Source organism: Populus trichocarpa, chromosome 19 (genome assembly GCF_000002775.5).
Source record: "Populus trichocarpa isolate Nisqually-1 chromosome 19, P.trichocarpa_v4.1, whole genome shotgun sequence".
Lineage (NCBI taxonomy): Eukaryota > Viridiplantae > Streptophyta > Magnoliopsida > Malpighiales > Salicaceae > Populus > Populus trichocarpa.
This window is the reverse complement of record NC_037303.2, coordinates 942,045-967,541: the sequence shown is the minus strand read 5'-3', so window position 1 is coordinate 967,541 and position 25,497 is coordinate 942,045. Positions and strand designations below refer to the sequence as shown.

Sequence of the window (25,497 nt, the reverse complement as noted above, 5' to 3'; positions counted from 1 at the left end):
AATTAAAAGTTTGAAGGTAATTATAAATGCAATTAAAAGTAATTGGAACAATAAGGGTTTAATTAAAAATTTTCATTCCTAAATAAAAAATCCTAAACCACGTGTCGTTCAAACTTAAAGAAGAGAAAGTGAGTGACATGTCGTTTGACTGACCGACCTCTGTTTTTTATAGTTTTGATTGATCGAACTGGCAATTTCAAATGCATGAACTGGGAACCTAGTCAACCTTGACAGAGCAACTTTCATGCAAAAACCAACATATTTTTCGTATCACACACAAAGCTTTTTTAATAAGTTCTTATCAAGGGTTTATAATACTTTTTTCAAAATCAAGAGGTCAGAAATGGATTCAAAACCTTTTAAACCCTAATAAAACCTTATAAATACCCCCAAGCTTAGAGAAAAATGAAAAAAAAAAGTATATTTTTTTTTATCAAAAAGTAGATTTTTAGTGACCTGTTTTTATTTTTTTGTTTTATATTTACATTTATAAGCCATTATATATATATATATATATATATATATATATATATATATATATATATATAAACATAACGTGTGTGTTTCAAATTGGATATGGTTTGGATTTCAACAGAAATCACAAATATCTTTTTTAATTTTATCAAAACACTAATAAAAAAAATTGTCTAAAAAAGCTATTTAAAAAAAAATTGACCAAATGATATCCATCGAATTCAGATATAAATCATAAACATGTGAAAAATCAAGTAGCACTTGTCAAAATTCAAATTATTCAAACCAAGAATTCATCATCAGATTTCGTCATTAGGCTTTGGAGGATGAATTTCTCAACATTTGGCCCAAATTACAAAACAATATAAATAAATAAATAAACAAACAAATCTAGAAAATGATGTGATCAACAAACCCTAAACCCAAATAGGCCTATAAATTTCCAAACTAAACAAATGGAAACTCAATCCAAATAGGCCCAACATTTTGTCCAAATTTCATCCAGCCCATACATCCAATCCAACAGCACCAGCTCACGTGCAACGTGCAAAGCACATAAGTTATGGTTTTAAAAGGGGTTTAACACGTCTCATCTCTCTCCTCCTCCTCCTGTCTGCCAGTGTTTCCCTTCTTACAAGCCTTAAAACCCCCACTACTCCCATGAAATGAATCAGGCCCCACTTCAAATCTTTCTCAAAACCCTAAAAAAACCCTAAATCATGATCATACCAAAGCCCTTTTCTTCAAAAACCCTCCTTTCACTCAGTACAAAACCCCCCTCTTCTTCACAATTTTTATATTCTATTTTCATCTCTCACTTCTCAACGTCATCACTAACACCTCGCCACTCTCACTCTCATTTTCATTCGGAATCGAAAAGTGTTAGGGTTTCAGTGTGGTGGGATTTTGAGAATTGCCATTTGCCAAGTGGGGTTAATGTCTATAGAGTTTCTCAAGCTATTACTGCAGCTGTTAGGGGTAATGGGATTAAAGGGCCTATTCAAATTACAGCTTTTGGTGATGTTTTGCAACTTTCAAGAGCTAATCAGGAAGCACTTTCTTCAACTGGGATCAACTTGGCTCACATTCCTAATGGTAGGTTTTTTTTTCCATTTTGAATCCATTTTACAATTAAATTTTCTGGCATTTGTGTATTCTTTTTATACTTAATGCTAGTTTCTTGTTGGGGTATGTGAAAAGAATTGGAATTGTGTGTTGTTTAAGTTGGTGAATCAATGGATATGATAATGTATATTTGTGTTTGGTGAAATTGATTGTGAATATTTTTGTTTGATTCTGGCCCCTTTTTTTATATTAAAGCTTCAAGCTTTTTGTGAATTTTTGTTGATTGGATTCTTTTTTCTAATTTTGGAAGGGTTTATCTAGTAATGAAGTGAAAATAATTGGATTTGATCGTTAAAGTATTGCCTGTATGTGTTTGATGAAAGGACAGTATGTCATATGGATTAAAAGGAAAAAAAAAACTGATTGGTATTGTATTGCTGAATGTGAAAATGGGATGAATTTCTGCATATAATAGGAAAGAAAAGTGCTAAATGGTTTGTTGTCGCTGAAAAGTTAATATCTTTTGTGTTTAGAAAATTACAGGTTTATTAGAATTGTTTTGAGTAGCTGAGAGTGTAGAATTATATGTTTTGGGAGCCAGTAGGATGGTTTGATCTTCACAGAAAATACTTTCATGTCTTAAATGAACTCTCGTGCTCTAATGGCTCTCATGCCTTTGCAAAATTTCTGGTCATGCAGGTGGAAAGAACAGTGCTGACAGGTCTCTTCTCATTGATCTTATGTGTTGGGTTTCCCAAAATCCACCACCTGCCCATCTTTTTCTGATTTCTGGTGATAGGGACTTTGCAAATGTTCTACACCGGTTGAGGATGAACAACTACAATATATTGCTTGCTACTAAAGATACTGCCCCAAGTGTTCTCTGCAGTGCTGCAAGCATCATGTGGCTGTGGAATTCTTTGGTCAAAGGGGAAAACCTATCTGGAAGGCATTTTAACCAACCCCCTGATGGTCCCTATGCCTCTTGGTATGGCTATTATAAGGGTCCTCTGGAAGACCCCTTCGCTGTTGTTGAGCAACCAATATGCTCAAAGGTCGAGGACATGCCTGAGGCTAGTTCAGAGCCTGCAGTCCGTCCAATTCCAAAAGCAGTTATGAAGAAAATTTGTCACATTTTGAGTTCATGTCCTAAAGGAATGTCAATTACTGACCTTCGAATAGAGTTGATGAAAAGTAAGGTGTCTGTCGATAAAGACTTGTATGGGTATAAAAAGTTCTCCCGCTTCCTTTTATCCATGCCACATATATTGAAGCTCAAGGACAATGGTGATGGTCAGTTTAATGTACGTGGTGTCACTGTAAAAGTTCCCGAACCATTTCAGCCCGGTCTATGCAAGTCTACACCTACTGCTATTGACAATGGAAATCAACCCATTACCAGGTCTTCAAAGTCAAATAGTGAGGAAATTTCTGTTTCTGGACCTGTGGATGGGAAGTTGTCGTTGCCTTCATCTCCTAAACTAAATTTGGAAGCACCGCCAACAAAAGTGCAACAACCCTCTTCTCTTAATGAGAATGCTGTCAAAATGCATATTCAACAACTTCCAAAACAAATGAAACAGCTCCAACAGGCCCAGCCTCCAAAACAAATTGAACAGCCCCCTGCGGTTGCTGAAAAGGTTGAAATGGTTAATGCCAAGGTAATCAAGGATCATCTGCCTGCTGTGAAAGAACCAGTTTCTGCATCTGAAATGGGTTTTTTTAGGAAATTCTGGAGAAGATTGTTTGGTGGCAAGGATGATGATTCAATGTTGGAAAGTGATAATGCTCTAGTGGAATCTCCTGGTGATAGCATGGTGAAGAAAAATGAGTACACTTTGGAAGAATGTGATCCTTCTGGTGAGAGCCCTCAAGAGAAAGTTGAGAAGAAAATTGTAAAAACTCCAACTCAGGGTGATGATTTAGTGCATCCCATTGTGGAACCAACTTCGGAGAATAAAACTGCTATACGTTCTGAACTACATGGTGAAATGCCAAAAAAAAGTCCAGGTTTATTTAAGCGGATTTTGAATTGGTGTAAATTGCAGGGGAATAGTTCAGATACATCAAGTGATCAACCCACCGAAATACCTGAGCAGATAAACAGTCATGCAGGAAAAACTGAGGTTTTTTCTGAGCATTCTTTTTGGAGAGAGATGAAATCTTTTATTGACACGAAGAAGGGATCCCTCCTTATCTCACAATCAAGGACCAGGTTTATGAATTTTACTTGCTTTATTGTTCTTTTTCTACGGTTCTGGTGATAGTTGCTAGGCAGCTACTTTACTTCTTTTGTTATCCAGTGGTTCAATTTCTTTCTTTTGAAATTTATTTCTTCACCAAAGTGAGGAGGTTAGAATATAAAACTAAAAAACGGGATACTGAATATAAAAGAGTTATTGTACCCATACAGTGAGAACCTGAGAGGCATCAGGAATTGCATCACATTCATTTTATTATGATTTTTCTATTCGACCAACAAAACTTCCCAGCTCATTAGGACTCAGAAAACTGGCTAGGTTATGTCTTAAAATCTTTCTTTGTTTTCCTCAGTTCCTGATACTTTTTATATGTAATGAAATCCTTAAACTGGCAAGTCTTTTCTTTCAATGTTCTAGAAGGATTAATTTTTAGAGGGTAATGAAGATATTTTAATCTTAATGTGTACATAACCTTTAAGGTTAAATTACAATAACTCACGGTACTGAGACCACCCAAAATTTTGAAGATATTGCATAGACCCTCTTTTTTATCCAAATTTCCCTTGGTGTTTTTAAAATTTCCTTGCTATTAAAGGGGATGGTTTTTAAAATACCAGGGACATTCTGGGTACAAAAAGGGAATCATTCATTGTAATATTTGTTTAATGTGGAAAGGTTTTTTTGTCGAATCATCAAACTTTTGTGTGGTCCGTGTAATTTCGCAACACTTGAGGGGTTATTATAATTTACCATAAACTTGAAAGGAAAAAATGCAAAAATTGCAACTTTTGGTTTGGTGCTTTTGTTCCGAGCAAGAAGGTTATTTTGCAAGAATTCCAGTATCATGCACTTCCTTTATCTTGCAAATGTTAGTGGGTTTCTAAGGTGGCATCTATGTGGCTAATATGCCATGTCATAGCCACATAAGAGACACACCAACACCACTTTAGCTTCTTCAGTATCACGTGTTTAAAACCTTCTGCATTGAGTTGAAAAGCATTGAAAGACATGGCGCAAATTATTATTTTTTTGCTCATTTTTTTTTTTTTTTATATCAGTTATCGGCAAGTTCAAACAGTTGTATCTAACCTAAATAATGAACAATGGCAAATAATATTTTCTGTGTTCACTATTCACTTTTGTAGTTATTATTGGAAATATATTTATTCCATTTGTAATTGTTACCATAAGTTTTAATAGTAAGCTTCAATGATGAAGAATTGAGTTAGCTCTTTTTCATATGTTGCATATTTTATTTGAGAAAAGTTAATCATACTTTGATTGTAGACTAAACTCTAAGGAAATTGGAGCGACAAGTTCCAAAATGGTCACCAAATGAGAAAATTCCAAACAACAAGATGCCATTCTGCATTTTCCCTGTAATTTATCATTTTGGCCTTTTATTTGGCAACTTCGATTTTGATTCTTTCAACTCTAGTGAACTTGGTATAGTTGATATTAGCATCAATTTTGATGTCTAGAACATGAGAAAAGAAGAAGAAAAACAGAGGTTGCAGTCAGTATCATATGTTAATGCTCCTCTATCTGTGATTTGTCAGGGAACAGATAGCACGAAATCTGCTGAAGGAAGGACCTTTGGTTCTTAGATCTCACAATGAAAGCGATGTCCTTCAACTGGTGGACATGATAATATCAGAGAAGAAATGGGTGGAAGAATTTCCATCTGAAGCTTTCCCTTTCAAGCTCACTCGGTTTGCTGCACAGAGTACGGTGGGTGATTCTCCTGCTTCAAATGGACTGAGTTCTATGTTTTTGAGCTCCCTATCACAGTCTAACTTGCAGAGACAGCCAGGACATGAAGGGGATAAAAAGATTCAGAACATTTCTCACACTGGAGTGTCCTCACCTGTCTCTGATGCAAAGCCTTCTGCAAGGTCTAGAAGTGAGATATTAGGTGACTGTCAAAAGCTTGTGAAAGAGACATTGAAGGAATTTCCAGGAGGATATAATATGGGCAGCTTTAGAAAGCTGTTCCTTGAGAGGTATGGCTATAACCTCAATGCCAAAAAGCTCGGTTACCCAAAGTTGGCATCCTTGCTTCAGATAATGCCTGGGGTAGAAATAGAATCCAATTATATTATTCCTAGCAATGAAATGGCTAAGCGTTCAAGCGCGGGTAGAACTGTTCTTAATAATACCTATCCTAGATCAGCCAGTTCAGACAGTGAATTATCGGATGCATCAAAGAAGGATGATGAATCGGACTCTACATGGGAAGAACTTGGTCCTGTTGACAATTCTATTTCTGGCAAAGAGGCAAACGAATCAGTGTCAAGGATGAAAGGAATAGGTGAAAGTGTGAGGCAACCATCCCCTGATTATGAATATCCTCTCTCAGATGATGAATTTTCAGATTCAGAAAAGGAGTCTGGGAAGGTAACTCGGCCTGGAGGGAAAGCAAAGCCTGCATTTAAAGATGTAAACAGCGCATTATTGCAAATGCTTGATTCATGGTACAGCAGTAATGAAGGTGATATTAAGAACAAGCCAGAAAATCCGAAAAGCATGCTTGATTCATCCACAAATGGTTTCCAGTCATCTGATTCTTCTGTTGCCGATCTGGTTGAGAATAAAAATGAAGTGGTAGTTGACAGCATATTAAGTAGTTTGAAGAAATCAAAGAAGCCTAGGATTGGAGCTTGATTGTTCTCAAGGACTAAACGCAACCAGGGTCTTCTTCCTACGGATTGTTAGCACTTACAGAGGTGAGATTCATTCTATTAGTATTTATCTGGGAGTTCTAGACACAAGCTGGGGCTATATACGCTTTAGTTCCATTCTTTTTTTGCAGTAAGTGCTACCAAGGTTGGATAATCGATGCCATGGAAAGGCACCATTAATTTTTGTGAATGAGGAGCTATTTTCTTCCTCATGTATCTGATAAATCTCGGATCACAGTCTATACACGCAGCCCTTTAGTTTCGTTCATGCCTTTTCCTTTCCAGGTTGATCAATAGGGTTTCACCTGGGAAGGACATATTGTGCTTGAGATTATGATATGAAAAAGGGCCTTGTCGTCGGGGTGCTTGAGATTATGACATGAAAAAGGACCTTAGGTCACTGAGGACATATGTCGTCTCGAGACTCGAGAGTTCAAGGTCAACACGCAAGCACATATGCCCTGCTAACGGAGGATTGACCTCAGGTTTGTTTATTAGTCGGTGTTTATTTTCACGGCAGTCCTGAATTTTTTTTAATTTTTTTTTAATTTTAATATGTTAATATCAAAAATAATTTAAAAAAATAAAAAAAATATGTAATTTTAATATATTTCTAACAAAAAAAACTATTTGAAAAATAATAATTACCATAATATCAAACACTATGAATTATGATCGAAATTATGTTTATTTTAATCAAAATTTTAAAAATATTTGATTAATTAATTAAATTAGTGTGTTTGAAAATTAAATTTTAATTATGAAAAAATTATAATTTTTTTAAAAAAACTACTGTACTACCAGGATCATTATTGAGGTTATTCAGTAGATCTAAATTAATTATTTTTATTAAAATAAATAAAACAGGCGATGATTTATTTAAATAAGAAAAAAACAATTAATTATTTTGCAATCAATCAACATCAAGGGCTGTAACACAGCTATTCTTACAAAATAATTTAGTGCGTGCATTAAACATGATAATGTGTGGTCACCACATTATCCAAAGATAAACAGCCAAAAAGTCTCTCGTCGAACCTTATCCAAAGTGATCTCACTTTAAATTTTATAAGGTCTAAATCACAAATCTAGAAGTTTGGTATATGTAAGTTTAAAAATTAAAATTAAAATTAAAATTAAAATGATATTATTTTAATAAAAAAAATCAATAAATTAATTGTTAAGTTTTAATCAGGTCAGGCTCGAGTTGATTAAGTTATTTTTATTTAAATTTTTATTTTTTCTTTAACTTGAACCTTTCTATATCTTGAGATAGTCGATTTTTAAATTGATGTCCCAGGTTTTAAATTTTTAAATTGACTTAATTTTTTTTCTTTTAATTTTAGGGTTTGATTAGTTATACACAATTAACCTTGCATAATAATTAATAGAAGCCTTGCCACGAGCTCTAGTACACAACTGTTGAATTTGGTATTAATGAAAATGAAACGAGTATGTTATTCTTTAATCTTTGGATTCCAAATGTGATTATAACTTAATCATTTATGTTTAAGAAATTATAATTTAGTCCCTTGAATATTATTGACCCATTGTTTTATTAAAACATTTGTCAGTTTCTAAATTCCAAATGTGCCCTTTGAAAATTTAATTTCTTAGTGGAAAACCAATTACAATTATAAAATATATTAAAAGGTCTAAATAAAATATTGTAGAAATTCACAATTCCTAAATATATTTTTCATTTTCATCCTCAAACTTGTTATTTTAGTAGCAGCCTTCTATGTCTGAATTAATGACAAATTTTTTAAAATTTGTTAAGGAAATAACAAATTCAATAAAAAAAGGATCAAAGTGTAACACAAGGAGAAATCTCATGACCAATCTCAAATTCACTAGAAAAAGTTTGGTCAACATACTTTTCTTAGTCTGTCTTAGTCCCTTTAGTTTTTTCAATTTTGATTTTGATCTAATTTCTTTTTTTAAAAAAAAAAAACACTCCAGCCCATTCATTTGAGATAGAAAAAAAAAGATAGTCAGAAAATAACAAAAAGAAAGAGAAAGTTGGTGAATAATCACTTTTTAAAGATGAATTTTACTATTCTTGTGTAAATCGATTTCATTTGATAAAAAAATAATAATGTTATTTTTATATAAATATGACTAAAAAAGTAGATCATGTTCTTTAAATTATTTTCCTAAATTTCATTATATAATGTATTAGTTAATAGATTAGTAAGTCAATTCCTAATCATAATGATTATTTTTTCATGCCGAGTCACAAATTAGTCACATTAAATCAAATCAATTAAAAAAACTTTTTTTTTTAAAGTTAATACAACATCATTTTATATTTTTTTACAAAAATAATAATTAGAATGTTAATTGGATAGACAAAGTTATAAATAAACCCTAGATATTTGACCAGTCAGCTCCCAAACAATTTTATTAGAAACATTCTTATTAAATAACACTGCTCAAATTCAGAATCGAGCATTATCAACCCACAATTTTTCTTTAAATAAACACACAATTTCTATTCTTCAGTTTCTTGGTGTAGAGAAGGAAACGAAATTGCTAGAGTTAATTGGTTGCCATCTTCTTTCTTTACTGAAAATAGCCACACATCTTCTCTGAAAAGAGATTACAAAGTTGAAATTGATCTTCGAAATTGTTCTGTATTTTCCAACAAAAATGTCAAGAAGCTTGCAGAAATGGCAAGTTTTTTGGCATTGTTACCAGATGATTTGGGCACATATCTCATTTACTCTTCAAATTAAAGAGCTTAACAGAGGAGGAAGAAAACTTCTCTCTCATGCCTGTCTTCATTTGTAGTTCAATATTCTGGTGTCCATCCTAGACATAGAAAAACTATACCAATCCATCTCGAACTTGGAGGTTAAACTCTACCGCAATGAAGATGGTTAAATTCTACCGCCACCAATCCATCTCGAACTTGGTGGCTAAACTCTGCCGCCATGAAGATGATGCCAAGATGATAAAAAGCTTAACACCTCTCATTCTTACTACTACTTTTTTCAAGAGGCGCTGGAGCTGAGAAAGGGCTTCTTTCTGCCTTGGCTGAGTGATATAATTTGCATTAATAAACTCTGAGCAATTTACTGATTCAGTCTTGGGCAACTTATGCCCTAGGATCAACCTTGAAGTACAAGCCTTGGGGACTAAGGTTGAAGATAAGGAAACAGCTATGCAGTCAAACTTTCTGGCTTGAAATAAGTTAAAGAATAAAGCTAGTTCATAGAAAAGATTTTTCAATAAAAAATTGAAACCCGTCTAAACTAATAATTTTAGGGTATTCCAGGAAAGCAGCCTCCATTCTCCAACAAGAAGCCATGGACACATGGTAGGGTGATTTGACTTGCATTTCTCAAAGCAAGTCCCCCTCCATTCTTTTCTAAGAAAATAATAATAAGATAATGGCTGGTGCAAACCAATTTCCACCACCTTTCCTCTCATCAACAACCTAATCCTCACCATATTGGACTAAGCCATTGAGCTTTAATAATCATTATCTTAGCTCAGCATCTAGTGTATTGTTATCTTCTGTAAGAGAAATAAGCTATTTCATTTTTCTAGCCTAAAATAATGATGAAAGGATCCAGACAACACCACAAGAACTTCATCTATGCCTGAAAACAATGCCTAACTAGTCTCATCACTCGCATGGAGTTTGCCAATGAGAACCTCAACAATAATCTATTTTTCTATGAGCTTCTGTTAGGGTTCTTTCTATGATGAGGCAAATGCAAGCAACTTGCTTCTTTTTTCCTCTTTTGTTTCAAATGAGAACCTCAAAACTATATTTTCCAACGAGCTATTTTAAGGGTTTTTTCTTATCATAAGAAAATTAGAGAAAAAAAGTTTTCTCCCCTTAAAGAACAATATAAATGGATAAAATGGACTCAGGCTTTCCTGTGTCCCCCCCACAAGTCCCTTGTATTTTAGGTATGGAGGTCAATGTGTGATCTCTTTGCCGAAATCACCAGTGCCTCCCTTGATGAGAACCACCAGCACCTCTGTTCTTTGGAAAGAAGGTGTTCTTATTCTTGGGTTTTGGTATCTCGTGAATGTCCATCACTTGAATCGTTCTTTGTTTTTTGGCTTCACAAAGCAAAGCAGCACGACACCAATTACCAATCAGTGACACTGTACAACTTGAACTTTCAGACAACCAAATTCAGACAGAAAACAAAGAGCAGAAATCAAACCATTTTCAGCTTCTTTATAATTCGCTTGAAGCCTTTTACTTGCCGAGGCAAGCCTTTGATCAGCATCAAAACTGCTTGCTTTCGGTTGTTCTCTTTGTCTCTACAAAACCACAGACACCAAGTAATTGAAAAATTCTGTAACTAATTTAAATTTACTATTCGGAATGCTCTTGTTTTGATTCTTTTACACAAGCATAAATGCATAAGCTTCAAAGTGTCCTATCATGTCTACATTTATCAGCAACCAAACAAAAGACTCTCATTCAGTAACACTTGATACCTGTACATTGTAAGGAGCAGGTGAAGATGCAGGGACTGGTTTTTGAGTAGGTTTGGTCGGAGCTTGGTTTCGAGGAGGAGCTGGTTTTGGTTTTCTTTCAGGTTCGGAATTATTCCTATCTGATCCAGAACTCCCATCTACATAAGACATTAGCAAAAGAAGGGAAACAAACAACAGGTTAATCAAATTTAAAATAAGGAGAATGAAAGATGGACCAAATCCAACTTTGAATCTGATTCTTCACTCACTGTGAGGGTTGGGAGAGTAAGCAAAATCAGGAACCTAACAAAAAGAACAGAATCTTAGAAAGCAAACAAAAGAGAGAATTTTTGAAAATTTCAACTACTTTTCAATGGCAAGGAAAGATTGTCTTTCACCTGGTGATGACCATTCTGGGGAATCTTCTGCTGAGGTGAGTCCCCATCAGCTGCAGAAACATACTTGTTAACTTCCATTTGTAACTCATTAACCCCTTCAATGTTATTCTCTATTTCACTTTAATATCAATTTTCCCAGAAAAACAAAATTGAGAATGAACTACTGGATGATGATGATGATGATGATGATGATGAATGTTACCCATTAAACCAGAGGATGCATGCTCTCCTTGTGGATTCAACCTGACCCAATCATCTACAATTTCTTTCCATTTTCTGAGCACAATCACAAAGACAACAAAAATCAAAACATTTTAACTACTACTTAATTCAATCAGATAATACAAGAACCTTGAGCTGCTAGAAACTCATACTATCTACAACTTTGCATCTTCAATACCTGACAAGTTGCTTCACTAATCTCCTAACATCATTAGATGGATGTTTTCGCAATCGATTCACATGCCTCCCAATATCAGTCTCCTAAACATAAAAAAAAAAAAAAAAAAAGTCACCAGAAAATTAATTAGAAGACTTCACCAACAAGAACAAACGCAACAACAACAAGTACTATATAAGTTCAATATTGTTCAGTCAATCACCTTAAGTGCCTGAAATGTAATATCCATATCTGCTAAACTTTGAAGCAAATCAACCAATGAATCTTCAGGCTAAAACACAACCAAAAAACACCAAAGTCAAACCACAAAAACAAACACCCCAATAGAAAAACAGCAAACTACAACAGAGAGCCAGAACCTGGTCAATATCTTCAAGCTGTTGCTTAATAACCAAAATCTTCTTTGGCTCATCATCAAACAACCCTCCATATGGATCCAATTCATCATCATCACCATCACCATTAACAGACCTTGGTGTAACAGGAGAATCTGCAGCCACCCTTGTCCCCTTCTCTTCTTCATGGCTACTCTCCTTCTCTACAAGACCCTTTATTTCATCCCCATTACTAGTATTGTTCATATTAATGTCATTAAGACTCCTGTCCCTACATCTACTACATGAGCTTGATGATGCAAATAACCTCTCCACAATATCATCCCTCCTTCTCTTTAATTCAGACCCAAAATCCAATGAAGCCACAACAATTGCTGTATCAATGAAAGTCCAAACATCAACACCTGAACTCTCCAATATCAATCTAAAATCATCAATATCCATTATCTCTTTCTCTCCCTCCCTCAAGATCAAACTTCAATTCTTGAGAAATGCAACAAAGTTTTAATATTTATATCTTTATACCTCTATGACCTGCCAAAAATATAGACGAATGGGCTTTTCTGTTTCTAGCAACAGAAAAAAACCGAACGCATCATCAACAGATCTAGACAAGATTATGATACACAACAGCAAATTTGGACAAGATAATAACAAAAAAAACTTTGTTTTAAACAAAACCCATTTCAGATCTAGCCCTCCAAACTTGTGTCAAAAAGCTTCACCAAGCTTTTCTTAATCAAATAACAAGCTTTCAAACAATAAAAGCTTGTCCTTTTGTATCAATGGAGGTGAAAGATTTCAGCTTGAGAAGGAAGTTCTGAGGAGAGAGAAGGGGAGCTGAAAAGAGTTGGAAAAGAAACTTCTTTGATAGTATTGATGTCTTTCTCTTGTTGGGTGGTGAGTGCTTAATGGCTTAAGGGCATAGGAAATTCTTTTCCTTTTCTTTTATTTGTTGGACACTTGAGACAAGATATGGTATATTCTTTTGTAAAATAAAGATGGGTCTTTCTGTTTGTGTTTCATGCTTTTATCTCTATCCTTTTGATTTTGGGTTTAGCTGACCGATGCCTTGCTATGGTTTGGTCTCTTCCTATTCAAAAAGACGCAACTTTGGCTTGTGGTGGATCAGTAGATGGATAGACAAAGAGGAGGGAGAGAGAGTTGCTTTCTTTCAATGACGATGAAGACTGTTTTTACTTTTACTTCAGGAGGGTGTTGAGGTTGTAATTGGTGGAATTCTATGGCTTAGGAAGGATTTTGTACTGTGAAGTGTGTGTGCACAGCTAGGATTTTGTTTTGTTTCTGTTTTGTTAGCAGCAAAATAGGATGCCATGATGACTGTGCCTATGTCCTGGTAAGAGAAAGGTTGCCTTTTTGGGAACCAAAGCAGCCTAATGCTATTTCGACTTTCGAGTCCAAGCCCAGCAAAGCTCCGGTCATCATTACCGTGACATGACTGAAAGTGTAAAAAAGGTAATTTTTATACAGTAGATTTTTTTTAAAATATATTAAAATAATTTTTTATTTTTTAAAATTTATTTCTAATATTAATATATCAAAACTATATAATTAATCTCTATACTGAAATTAACAAGTCAACTCAAATTATTATTTAAAAAAAACTGAAATAATTCAAAATTAAACATGGCACCGTCCAGGTTTTATGAATATGAAAGAAAAAGAATTTGGTCACTGATCCATAATAGCAATAATCTCTATGCTTATTTCTTATTAGATGTTATAAATCTAAACAGAATTCTATCATTCATTTTTTTATTATTATTATTATTCTCTTGTCATTAAAGTTAGTAATCAGCTGTGCTTTATTCAAGCTGTATACATCAAACCCACAAATGAATCAATTTTTACCCTAATAATAAATATATTATCACAAAAATAAAATCATGCGTGATATGAAATCCACTAATAAATAATAAATAAATGATTTTCAAGATTGTTAATGGACTTCTCTCTAAACTTGTAATATATGCCAATGCATTAAAAACTTTTAATCAAAGCTATTAAACTTGATATAATTTAAAATCCAGCTTAAAATCCAAGTCAAGGTTTGGACTAATTAACATTAACTAATTCAAATCAATTTAAAATTTTTTTAAAAAAATTAAAAAGTTAAATAATATCATTTTATTTTTTTAAATTAAATCAGTTTTTGATCAGGTTAACTAGATTTTATCTGGTCAACTTTTACCTGAATTATCTTTATCTTGAAATCAAATTCTAATTAAATTTTGAATCAATAAAATATCAAATTAACTTTTTGAATGAAGCCAGTCTATTAAATTTGTAATATAAACCAAGTCAAGTATAAATTTGACCTTAAAATATCTACTGACTAATTTTACAAGATTAAACATATCTCTCAACCGTACATTAGGTTATAATGACATATTAGACACATAAAACTATATTGTGTAAATTTTCAGGTCAAATAGAGTTTAGAAACATGTTATTCCAGAGAGTCAAAATTACTAGATAAATCTTGTCAAATCCACTAAACTAAACCTTCATGTACTGTTAGGGACATATATGGAGCTACAAGTGGGATTTTGTTACGATTGAAGTTGAGATGGAAACTATACATCTCAAGATTTTCAACCATATATGGTATGCTTATTAATTCATCCAGATAAGAGAGAATAACGTGTATGAAATCAGGACTGAAATTTATCAAGAATGTGTGAAAATTAGATATTCAGACTATAAGGAGAAATTTTAGCATGGAGACTTTGTTTTTATTATCCTATTTTATTTATTTATTTAATGTTGAATAATTATTTTTAATTTGGGTTTGTTTTGACGCATTAGATATTGTTTAGGGGTTTATTTTATTATTGAATTTATATTAATTAATTACTAGTTTAGGATCATTAGCTTGCAACCCAAAAAGGTTATATTAGGACTTGTTATGATGGGAACAACCAAGTTGTCACCATGTTCTTGTGTATTTTCTACCATTCAGTGATTCCTTTCTTTATTGAGAAGTTTTGTTCTGAAAAATTTTATTTCTCCATATCATTAATTTCTTGATTCATATTATCTATCTCTCTCATTTTATTTAGATCACTCATTGATTATAATGTTATTAACTCTCTTTATCAGATTTTAATGTTATTTAATTTTTTGACTAGAATTATTAATGTATAATTAGTTAAAAAATTTTACTTATAATTTTATGATCCAAGTTTCATTATATTTTCTGTGTCTCATCAAAAAAACATTTTTAATAACTTTGATCTTAGGTATGATGCTTGATCCCCGAGTGATTTCTCCTATGTCTTTAGATAAATGTAAAGAAGTGTTTTTTTTTGTCTTTGGTTTAGTTTGATATTGTGGTGGTTTTTTTTTTTTTGTTCAACTATAAAGAAATAATTAATTTGATTATTCAAATAACTTCTGTTTTTTTTATTGGATCTCATACATAATTATATTTTAAATTTTAATTTTGTAAAAGCTAAAATAACCTACTTTTTTATTTATAAAGACCTACTTTTTATTTATTTAGCATTAAAAATATATCTCACAATAGTTTTAACTAAATACGTATTTTTTAATCTAATTTTTTAAATTATAATCACAAAAACTACCACATACACTTTATAAAGCATGCTGGCCATTTCTGTTAAAATTGGATTTGATAAGAGTAATAAATTAATATAAATGTAAACAAATAAGATTTTGTTACATTTCGTAACTTACATAAATTGTGATGGCTTAGGCTATCAAATAACGTTCTTCTTTATAATTTTAATAACCTTCATTCATATTTATATATAGTAATTGGGTTTATTTATTATGTTGTCATTCTGAATATAAATAAAAAAATGTGATATTTATACAAAAGTTTCTCAATGCAACAACCAAATGATGATAAGTACTCTACTAATTTATACAAAAGTTTCTCAATGCTCTTTTTCGGGTCAAATCTTGAGAGGGGTCTAACAACATAAAGAACCCTAAATTATGGTCTTATTTCTGAAATAAAATCTGATAGCCTATTCCCTGTACGAGGTTTACATCTCTTTTAGATTAGAAATCGAACTTTACAAGGTAAAAAAATTCAAAATTCTAAAATAAAAAAAAAGATATAAAATATAAAATTTGCATAAAAGTCATAAAAATAAAAATAAAATAACAAAATTGACTAAAACATCATCGAGGAGTTTAATTTGGGTGTCTACTCAATTGAGATGTGTGAAAGTTATTTAAAAAATCTCGTGATTATCAACTAAATGTTTACTCAATTAAATGTTTGACATAATTAATTAACAAGTCTTCAAAAACAATATGCCAATAAGATGTTGTAAAACTCATTCATTTTACCCCAGTAAGGTGAGAAATTCATGCATAAACTCATGTGTGTATACATAATAAATATCATTTATGTAAATTGAACGGTGAGGTTTAGTATTTAAGAAAATTTGGGTGTCTACTCAATTAAATGTTTGACATAATCAATTAACAAGTCTTCAAAAACAATATGCCAATAAGATGTTGTAAAACTCATTCATTTTACCCCAGTAAGGTGAGAAATTCATGCATAAACTCATGTGTGTATACATAATAAATATCATTTATGTAAATTGAACGGTGAGGTTTAGTATTTAAGAAAACTTCTTCTAATTTTTTGAATTCAAATTTGGGTATCACCATTCAAAATAATTTATTCATCTAAATGCATTAGATAATATTTCTTCACTTCAGATTATTATTTTTTTCTATATGACTGATAAGTGCAATATATATATATATATATATATATATATATATATATATATATATATATATATATATGTTTTTATTCCTTTTATACTATGTTTTTTAATGTATTTTGAACTTATCTGAGCTTATTGAAAGTTAATTTTATGAGTTTAGCATGCCTAGGAGACTTTGTGAATTAATTACTAAAAGATAAGAATTTCTGTATTTTATATTTCGGACCTTACTTCTTATGACAAGTTTTTTACTAAGTTATAATTTTATAATGTGAATGTGGGCTAAATCAAAGTTAAAATAAACATATCAAGCTTTCTAGAAAAGTATTATGGGTAGAAATCTGAGTTCTATTGGACATCTAATCAGACCTGCAAAATCGGACCGAAATCCTACTTATAACAGGATTCTCTGCTTTCACATTACATATTGAAACGAGCATATCTTGAGTCTCAGACATCAAAAGCATATGATTCAAAAGTCCAAAATTATCTACACATCTAGAACTACAACTTTTATAAAGGATTCCAGGTCAGATACAATTGTTTTGAAGGCAAAATGTTAGACGCAATCTGAAGGATGAGATTGGTCTCCTAATCTGATGAGGAAACTAACGGTGCCGAGCATCTCATTACAGTTGAGAGTCTGACATAGAAAAGATGGGCCTTAAGACCTAAGAAAAGTGTAGATCAAGCCTCTAACATGCCATGAATGAAAAAATATAGATGAGATGGTCGGATATTGCAAGAAACCAAGTCAGGAACAAAGTCTAAGTTGCAGCAGAGTTAGAATTACAACAGAGTTGTGATAGCAGCAGAATCTATTTTCAATCAAATTCTGAGGGATTTAACCAACCTTAAGGATCATATAAAGAAGGAAGGACTTAAGTAGCATAAGGACTTCTAATTAGCCTAAGAATTCTGAAGAAATTCGACAGCTAAGGGAGAAAATAAATAGAGCAGAATACAAAAAATAAATTGTCAAGCTTTTGAAAGTTTACTTAAAATAATTTCACAGACTTTACTACTAAGGCTACTGCCGAATGAATAAGAATTGCTTTCAATATTAAATTCGTTTGGTGGTAAAAAATAATAATTAGAGAGCTTTGTCTAATTAATGTACTCGCAATCTCATCAATTTATCTCTGTTTTAAGGGATATCGAATTTTTTTGCTTGATGTAAAAGAATATTTATTTTACTTCGATGATCAACAGATTTATAGGAATGGATGTATGAATCTTTGAATTGAGTTAACGACATATCAATTTATTATTTTTATTTTTAGAATTTTATTTCTTTAATTTTTTATTCAAATCCCCTGTTCTTTTTTATTTCAGTATATTATAGAAAGATTAAACAAAATTTCTCTTGGATTCAATCTGGTTTTCATGATCATACTAAGAATTTATTTTGTTTGTGATAATAAAGTTAGAAATATATTTTGGAGATTCCGACGAGGGACCAATTACTAATGTGGAGATCAAAATATATAAATATGATGACTGATTTCTTTTCTAACAACATAGGATTTGAATTTTATGTTGTGCATATACATATCAAAATGTAAATTATTTTTCACAAATAATGAGAAACACGTTACAATCATTATACCTTTGTTGATAGCTCTCGATGATCTCATGGTCTTAACCAAAAAGTTTTGAATATCCTCTCAAGGTTGTGCCTTCTCTTAATAGAAGCCTGAACTATTACCAGCAATGATTAGTTTAAAGAGAAATCTTCCAAGGGTTTCTAGAGATTTTTCAAGGTTTCTTACCCTCTGCTTGTCTATCAGATTTGACAAAAAGAATTTGGTTCAAAGAAAGAGACTCTGTTGACATGTCAAACGGTATTTGCCTAAGGGATTTCTGCTGAAAGCAATCATCTGTTGCATCACGGTGTGCCGGTGTTCCTGCTGCAGAAATTTATATCTACCACCAGCTACAAAAGCGATAGGCTGAGACATACATACAACTTGTAGAAATAGAGGTTGCCAATTTCAAAATGATATTCGAATCTTAGCTTGCCTCAAGAAATTTTAAGTTAAAAGTCATCATGGGTGAAATTTAAAACATGAGGACTTTAGGTCACCGTGCCGGAGTTATTAAACTTGATTCAAGCTTGGATCTCTAATTCAAAGTATTAATCTAATTTCACTTGAGTGAATCTAAAATAATTTTGTTTCAATAATAATAAAAAAAAGAAATATCATTTTGAAAAAAAAAGAAAGAACCGGGGTTTAATTTAAACTTGGCATCGGGTTAGGAGGTCATATCGACAGGTTACTTATTGGTTTAGCCTGCCAGGCGGGCCGGGTTTTATAGGAGTACTGTGCCATGCATTGGGTCCAAAAGGCCGCAGCCTTCAATGTATTCTCCTTCAACATTCTTGCTTGCTTGCCAGACATGGTACGCAACTCTATTTTTGGTCAACGCCAGACTTGGAATCCAAGCGCATGGGGTTATAAATTAGAACACCGTGAAGTCGAATACCCAATGTAATTGGCAACACACACACACATAGAAGAAGAAGAAATGGAACTGATGGAGGATGTGGTGATAGTTGGAGCAGGAATTGCAGGCTTGGCAACAGCAGTGGCTTTGAAAAGAGTAGGGGTTCGAGCTTTGGTATTGGAAAAATCAGAAGGGTTAAGGTCCACTGGTACAGCCTTGACCCTGACTCCAAATGCTTGGCTTGCCCTTGATGCTCTTGGTGTTTCTCACAAGCTCATCCCCCTTTATACTCCTTCATTCAAGTAATAAATTGTTTCACCATGTTAATTTTTTCTTTTCATTATGTTTGATTATTTACATATTCTTGAATTTGGATTTTAATACCATACTTTGGATGATAGATTAATTTCTCGTGAACTTCTTTTTCTCACAATTTAGGGGATATGTAACCAATGTTAGTACTGGAGAAGTTCAAGAAGTCCTCTATCCTCGACAAGGAATTAGGACACTTCACCGTAAAGTGTTGTTAGAGGCACTGGCAGAGGAATTGGCAACTGACTCAATTCGATTCTCTTCGAGGCTAGCTGCTATTCAAAGTCTAGAACAAGGAGGTGATGCTTCCATGGCTGTTGTACACTTGGAAGATGGAACTACCATCAAATCTAAGGTTCTGATAGGCTGCGATGGGGTGCACTCGGTAGTGGCACGATGGCTAGGACTGGCAGAACTGGTCCATTCAGGTCGATCAGCGGTGCGGGGTCTAGCAGTTTTTCCTCAAGGCCATGGATTTAAGCAAGAAGTTCGTTTTTTCTTGGATGAGAGCACCAATAGGCCTGGTTTTGTTCCTCTCAATGATAGGGAACTTTACTGGTTTTTAGTCAGTCAAGGTTAGCACTTAGCACTGTTCATATTGGTACACGTGATCAAATCACTTGAGGGGAAAATTTATTGTGAAATAATTTCCATTTCAGGGGAAAACATGGAAGGAGAGGCAGAGCAAATACAGAGAGAAGTACTTGAGAAATGTACAGAAAAATTTCCCTCGGAATACCTGGACGTGGTCCGGCATGCCGATCTTTCCTCATTATCATGGGCACCATTGATGTTTAGGCCTCCATGGGGGATCATATTTGGAAAGCTAAGCAAAGGAAATGTGACAGTAGCTGGTGATGCTATGCACCCCATGACTCCTGATCTAGGAAACGGTGGTGGTGCATCGCTAGAAGACGCTGTGGTTTTGGGCAGACACATTGGCAACTCAATTATAAACAATGGAGGACTGATTGTTCCAGGAGACATGGCCAGAGCCATAGATGATTATGTCAAGGAAAGGAGGTGGCGTGCCGCCATGCTTGTCACAGCATCGTATTTATCCGGACGGATGCAGCAAGGAGACAAGTGGTGGATAAAATTTCTCAGGGATAGAGCATTTTACAAGTATTTTTTCAGCTGGCTAGCTAGACTGGCAGTGGTTTATGACTGTGGAAAACTTCCTGCTATTTCCTATGGTGAAGCGGATCGCTCCAGTAAGAAGGACTAAATTTCAGTATTGATAGTGCTGGCTAGTGATTCTGCAAATTGCTAAGTTTTAGATCATGGCCCTCAATTTCAACATAGTCTCCTGCTGCTGCTATCAAAATATCATAGTGATCGGGGAAGCTAGTTTTTTTTTTTTTTTTGTCTTTTCAATTTTAAAAGTCATTGTTCAGGGTCAGAAGCATGAATTTTCATTATGTTTTAGTCAGTGTTGTTTTGTTTTGCTACCTCACATTATTGTAGGTATCATCCTCTATAATATTTAACTAAGTTTGTTTTATGTAGAATATGCTTCATAAATATATTATGCACCCTCTTATCTAAAACAATTTGGGTAATAAAAAATATTTTATTGTCAAGGAAAATAAATTAAAAACATAACTTATGAGATTTAAGTATAGTTGCCACACCAATTCATGGGCTGACCTAGAAAAAAAAAGCCTGGATCACTACGTTATCATGTCATCTCATAGGTTACATGATTGATTATTTTATTAACAGGACAACTTTTTTTTTTTTAAGATATTAAATGAAAAAGTTTAATTTTTTTAAAAGATATTATTAACTTAAGCGGACAGTGTTTTATACCGTGAAAAAGTTTAATTTTTTTAATTTTTTTATTTTAAATTAATATGTTTTTAATGTTTTTAGATCATTTTAATGTGTTGATTTTAAAAATAATTTTTTAAAAATAAAAAAATTATTTTAATATATTTTATAATAAAAAATATTTTAAAAAACAATGTATTTTTAAAAACACTCAAAATTGAATGAGTCTTGCTACTTGGATTGTAAGTTTTTCAAGCCATCATGCAGAGATCAGGTAGATTTAATAATTACTTCTATAGGAGATGAAGATATTTTAAAAGACTGTGTCATTAAATCATAGATCCACCACAAGTTAGTTTCCATCCTTTTTTATTTTTAATTTTTGTAACACTTTTATTTCATTAATTTCAAATCTTAAATAAAAATTTTGAAATATTTTTTGTTAACTAGCTAAACAATAAAATATTATAATATATTTTTCTCAGCAGAAAAAAAAAATAAAAAACATAAAAAAATAATTTATAATATTACAGTATAATTGTCTTACTTGATTTGGAGACTAATCTGAAAAAAAACATAGATTACTAGGTTGTTGAATCATCTCATGGGTCACTATGTCAATCATTTTATTGTTTTTCTTTTCTTTTAATTTGATTTTGTATTTTTGAAATAAATTTTGAAATGTTTTGAGTTTATTTGTTGGTTTATTGATATCATAAGTATTTTATTGGGTGTTTTTAGATAAAAATATGTTGAAAATTACATTTTTTTTTAAAAAAAAACTAACTCAATTTGTCCAGTGGTTGAAAAATGAGCAGAAAAACAATGTGTTATTTACCTTTAATTTTTTTTTTGGAAAAAACCCTTGCTTCCAATGAAAAAAAAAAATGAAAAAGAAAAGGAAGACGAAGGGAAAAAAACACATATTTGACCTTGCAGTAAAGGGCACAAGTCTTCATTTTTATTTTTTTTTAGAAAAAAAGGGTTAGGTTTATTGGGCCACCTAAGAACAAGCACCTATCCCTTCTTTTACATTTGTTTTTAGTTAATTATAAATTAATTAAAATAGATTAGTTAAATGTACATAAGAGATGCCTGACCTAATAGGTATTGGGTTTTGATTGAGATTAATTAAAATAAATAAATTAAGCAAAATTTAGGATTTTTTAAATAAAATATGTTTAGTTTTTACTTGGTTATAAATAAGATTGCAACATGTTTTTCTAATATTGGTGGTGGTTTTTTTGTGCATCTCTACAAAAAAGAAATTCCTTTGATTCTTTTTAATTTTTTCTCTATGCATATATATAATTTTATTATTATTTAATTAAATAAAAAATTAATTTCAAGAAATAAAGTTATTGAAGATGATCAAGTTCATGGCCGATATTATAAAATAAAATATCTTAATTTATATTTATCTTTTAAGTTTCTAGTTTAGTTTGGTTAAATATTGTTTAATTTTTTATTAGCTTTCAAATAAGATTATAAATGTTTTTTCTAATATTAGGAGGTGTGTTATTTTGTGAAACCTTGCAAAATCTTTTTTATTTCTATTTATTCAATTGCTTTTGTACAAGACGCTATTTTTATTTTTATTTGATTAAATAAAAAATTAATTTAAAAAAATATTAAATATAGGTACAACAAGAGCATATATCTTGATTTATATTATTTTTTAATTCAGTTTTTAGTTATTATTAATAATTTTTTTGTGTTTATGATTCTTGATTTATTTGATTAAATTTATACATTGACTTTTTAATTTATAATTAATTTTTTAATATAAAAAAGTGTTAAAAATACATGCACCTTAATGTTTCTGTGTAATAAAAAAATTGATCGCCAAATAGCTAGGACTCTCTAAAGGTTGTGCCTTCTCTTACAAACATTTATGCTTTAACTAATTCTTTTTTGTGTGTGTTAGATTCTTTCATTATTTAAGAATAAAATAATTTATTTTTTTTTCTTAATTATTTGGTCTCCAAACAAACTTGATGGCTAAGCAATCCAAAATTACTATGGTTTTTTTTTTATTTGCATTTTGACCCCCTTGTCCAAATATTTTTTTATTTTTTATGTATCTTATTTTTTTATATTTTGATATGTTTTTAAAAATAATATTAATGTTGACTCAAAAAAATATTGACTAATGATTTTAAAATTAGCACGTTAAAAATTAAATGTGTTAAAAATAAATTTATTAATTTTAATTCTTTTGAAAAGCACTGAAAATGCCAAAAATAACTTAAATACATCAAAAATATATTTTTTTTGAATTTTTATTTTTTTTTATTTAAAAAAAAATAAGAAAAAAATGATCAAAACCCGGATTATTACAATAAGTTACTAAATCTATTTTTGGTCAACGCCAGACTTGGAGTCCAAGCGCATGGGTTTATAAATTAGAACATCATCATGAAGTCGAATACCCCATGTAATTGGCAGCACACACACACACACACACACGTAGAAGAAGAAGAAATGGAAATGATGGAGGATGTGGTGATAGTCGGAGCAGGAATTGCAGGGTTGGCAACAGCAGTGGCTTTGAAAAGAGTAGGGGTTCGAGCCCTGGTGTTAGAGAGATCAGAAGGGCTAAGAGCCACTGGCACAGCGTTGACCCTAACTCCAAATGCTTGGCTTGCCCTTGATGCTCTTGGTGTTTCTCACAAGCTCACCCCCCTTTATACTCCTTCAATCAAGTAATAAATTGTTTCACCATGTTGCTTTTTTCTTCTCATTATGTTTGATTATTTACATATTCTTGAATTTGGATTTTAATGCCATGCTTTGGATGATAGATTAATTTCTCGTGAACTTCTTTTTTCTCACGATTTAGGGGATACGTAACCAATGTTAGTACTGGAGAAGTTCAAGAAGTCCTCTACCCTCGACAAGGAATTAGGACACTTCACCGTAAAGTGTTGTTAGAGGCACTGGCAGAGGAATTGGCAACTGACTCAATTCGATTCTCTTCGAGGCTAGCTGCTATTCAAAGTCTAGAACAAGGAGGCGATGCTTCCATGGCTGCTGTACACTTGGAAGATGGAACTACCATCAAATCTAAGGTTCTGATAGGCTGCGATGGGGTGCACTCGTTAGTGGCGCGATGGCTAGGACTGGCAGAACTGGTCCATTCAGGTCGATCAGCGGTGCGGGGTTTAGCAGTTTTTCCTCAAGGCCATGGATTTAAACAAGAATTTCCTATTTTCATGGATGAGAACAATAGGGCTGGTTTTGTTCCTCTTAATGATAGGCAACTTTACTGGTTTTTTGTCAGCCAAGGCTAGCACTTAGCACTCTTCATCCCTTTAATTTCTCTCTCATTTTAGCAAGACACAAACATTGGTTCATGTGATCAGATCATTTCAGGGGAAGTTTTATACTGAACTAATTTCCATTTCAGGGGAAAACATGGAAGGAGAGCCAGAGCAAATGCAAAGGGATGTGCTTGAGAAATGTACAGAAAAATTTCCCTCAGAATACCTAGACGTGGTGCGGCATGCCGATCTTTCCTCATTATCATGGGCACCATTGATGTTTAGGCCTCCATGGGGGATCATATTTGGAAAACTAAGCAAAGGAAATGTGACAGTAGCTGGTGATGCTATGCACCCCATGACTCCTGATCTAGGAAACGGTGGTGGTGCATCACTAGAAGATGCTGTGGTTTTGGGCAGACACATTGGCAATTCAGTTATGAACAATGGAGGACTGATTATTCCAGGAGACATGGCTAAAGCCATAGATGATTATGTCAAGGAAAGGAGGTGGCGTGCCGCTATGGTTGTCACAGCATCGTATTTATCGGGACGGATGCACCATGGAGATAGATGGTGGATAAAATTTCTCAGGGACAGAGCACTTTACAAGTATTTTTTCGGCTGGCTTTCTAGACTGGTATTTGTTTATGACTGCGGAAGACTTCCTGCTATTTCCTTTGGTGAAATGGATCTGTCCAGGAAGAAGGACTAAATTTCAGAGCTGACAAGTGATTCTGCAAATTGTTATGTTCAGAGCATTGCCCTCAATTTCAACATAGGTAGCCTCTTGCTGCTGCTATCAAAATATCATAGCGATCGGGAAGGCAGCGTTAGTCTTATTAAGCGGTCAAAGTAACCACAATTTTCTTTTTCTTCTTTGTTGGTTTTGTCTTTTTATATTTTAAAAGTCTTACTAATTAGTAAAAATAAGCATAGTATCATATATGTAGTGTATGGTTCGC

General features: G+C 32.6%; 4 protein-coding genes across 9 annotated transcripts in view; 3 read left to right on the top strand and 1 right to left on the bottom strand.

The window, feature by feature from the left end:
- Positions 1–25,497, top strand: part of LOC18108011 (monooxygenase 2) — a 94,293-nt gene that overhangs the window by 42,318 nt on the left and 26,478 nt on the right. For 2 of the 5 annotated variants that reach the window (XR_008058200.1, XM_052449515.1), the window contains exons 1-2: positions 23,599–23,974; positions 24,112–24,340. Coding sequence is in view for 4 of the 5 variants with exons in the window: in XM_052449515.1 (XP_052305475.1) it covers positions 23,688–23,974; positions 24,112–24,340 (516 nt within the window). In the remaining variant the exon portion in view is untranslated. Of the gene's footprint in view, positions 1–23,597; positions 23,975–24,111; positions 24,341–25,497 lie in introns of those variants that run through there. The other 3 variants (XM_052449514.1, XM_052449513.1, XM_052449516.1) reach the window with 2 other exon arrangements.
- Positions 1,076–6,684, top strand: LOC112325363 (uncharacterized). 2 transcript variants are annotated; one of them, XR_002979415.2, is made up of 4 exons: positions 1,076–1,569; positions 2,239–3,754; positions 5,300–6,466; positions 6,553–6,684. XR_002979415.2 is itself a non-coding variant. In XM_024591824.2 (3 exons), the coding sequence occupies exons 1-3, from the start codon at positions 1,194–1,196 to the stop codon at positions 6,402–6,404; spliced, it is 2,997 nt and encodes a 998-aa protein (XP_024447592.2). In that variant the 5' UTR covers positions 1,076–1,193; the 3' UTR covers positions 6,405–6,684. The 2 variants fall into 2 exon arrangements, 1 of the variants encoding a protein (XP_024447592.2); XM_024591824.2 differs by having other exon boundaries at positions 5,300–6,684.
- Positions 8,954–13,186, bottom strand: LOC18108014 (probable mediator of RNA polymerase II transcription subunit 26c). Its single transcript, XM_024591669.2, has 9 exons — positions 12,025–13,186; positions 11,868–11,936; positions 11,666–11,748; positions 11,468–11,541; positions 11,266–11,315; positions 11,137–11,170; positions 10,889–11,025; positions 10,609–10,708; positions 8,954–10,501 (listed from the first exon to the last, which is right to left on the bottom strand). The coding sequence occupies exons 1-9, from the start codon at positions 12,442–12,444 to the stop codon at positions 10,380–10,382; spliced, it is 1,089 nt and encodes a 362-aa protein (XP_024447437.1). The 5' UTR covers positions 12,445–13,186; the 3' UTR covers positions 8,954–10,379.
- On the top strand, positions 19,138–21,007 carry LOC18108013 (monooxygenase 3). Its single transcript, XM_024591716.2, has 3 exons — positions 19,138–19,486; positions 19,623–20,071; positions 20,156–21,007. Exons 1-3 carry the CDS (start codon positions 19,266–19,268, stop codon positions 20,722–20,724), a joined length of 1,239 nt encoding a protein of 412 aa, XP_024447484.2. The 5' UTR covers positions 19,138–19,265; the 3' UTR covers positions 20,725–21,007.

Excerpts from the sequence above, each read along its gene's own strand:
- LOC112325363 (XM_024591824.2), top strand. The coding sequence starts at position 1,194 with ATGATCATACCAAAGCCCTTTTCTTCAAAAACCCTCCTTTCACTCAGT. Across the intron at positions 1,570-2,238 it reads CTTGGCTCACATTCCTAATG|GTGGAAAGAACAGTGCTGAC; the intron begins GTAGGTTTTTTT and ends CTGGTCATGCAG. Across the intron at positions 3,755-5,299 it reads ATCTCACAATCAAGGACCAG|GGAACAGATAGCACGAAATC; the intron begins GTTTATGAATTT and ends GTGATTTGTCAG.
- LOC18108014 (XM_024591669.2), bottom strand. The coding sequence starts at position 12,444 with ATGGATATTGATGATTTTAGATTGATATTGGAGAGTTCAGGTGTTGAT. Across the intron at positions 11,749-11,867 it reads TTACATTTCAGGCACTTAAG|GAGACTGATATTGGGAGGCA; the intron begins GTGATTGACTGA and ends TTTTATGTTTAG. Across the intron at positions 10,709-10,888 it reads CTGCTCCTTACAATGTACAG|AGACAAAGAGAACAACCGAA; the intron begins GTATCAAGTGTT and ends GTGGTTTTGTAG.
- LOC18108013 (XM_024591716.2), top strand. The coding sequence starts at position 19,266 with ATGGAACTGATGGAGGATGTGGTGATAGTTGGAGCAGGAATTGCAGGC. Across the intron at positions 19,487-19,622 it reads CTTTATACTCCTTCATTCAA|GGGATATGTAACCAATGTTA; the intron begins GTAATAAATTGT and ends CTCACAATTTAG. Across the intron at positions 20,072-20,155 it reads CTGGTTTTTAGTCAGTCAAG|GGGAAAACATGGAAGGAGAG; the intron begins GTTAGCACTTAG and ends TTTCCATTTCAG.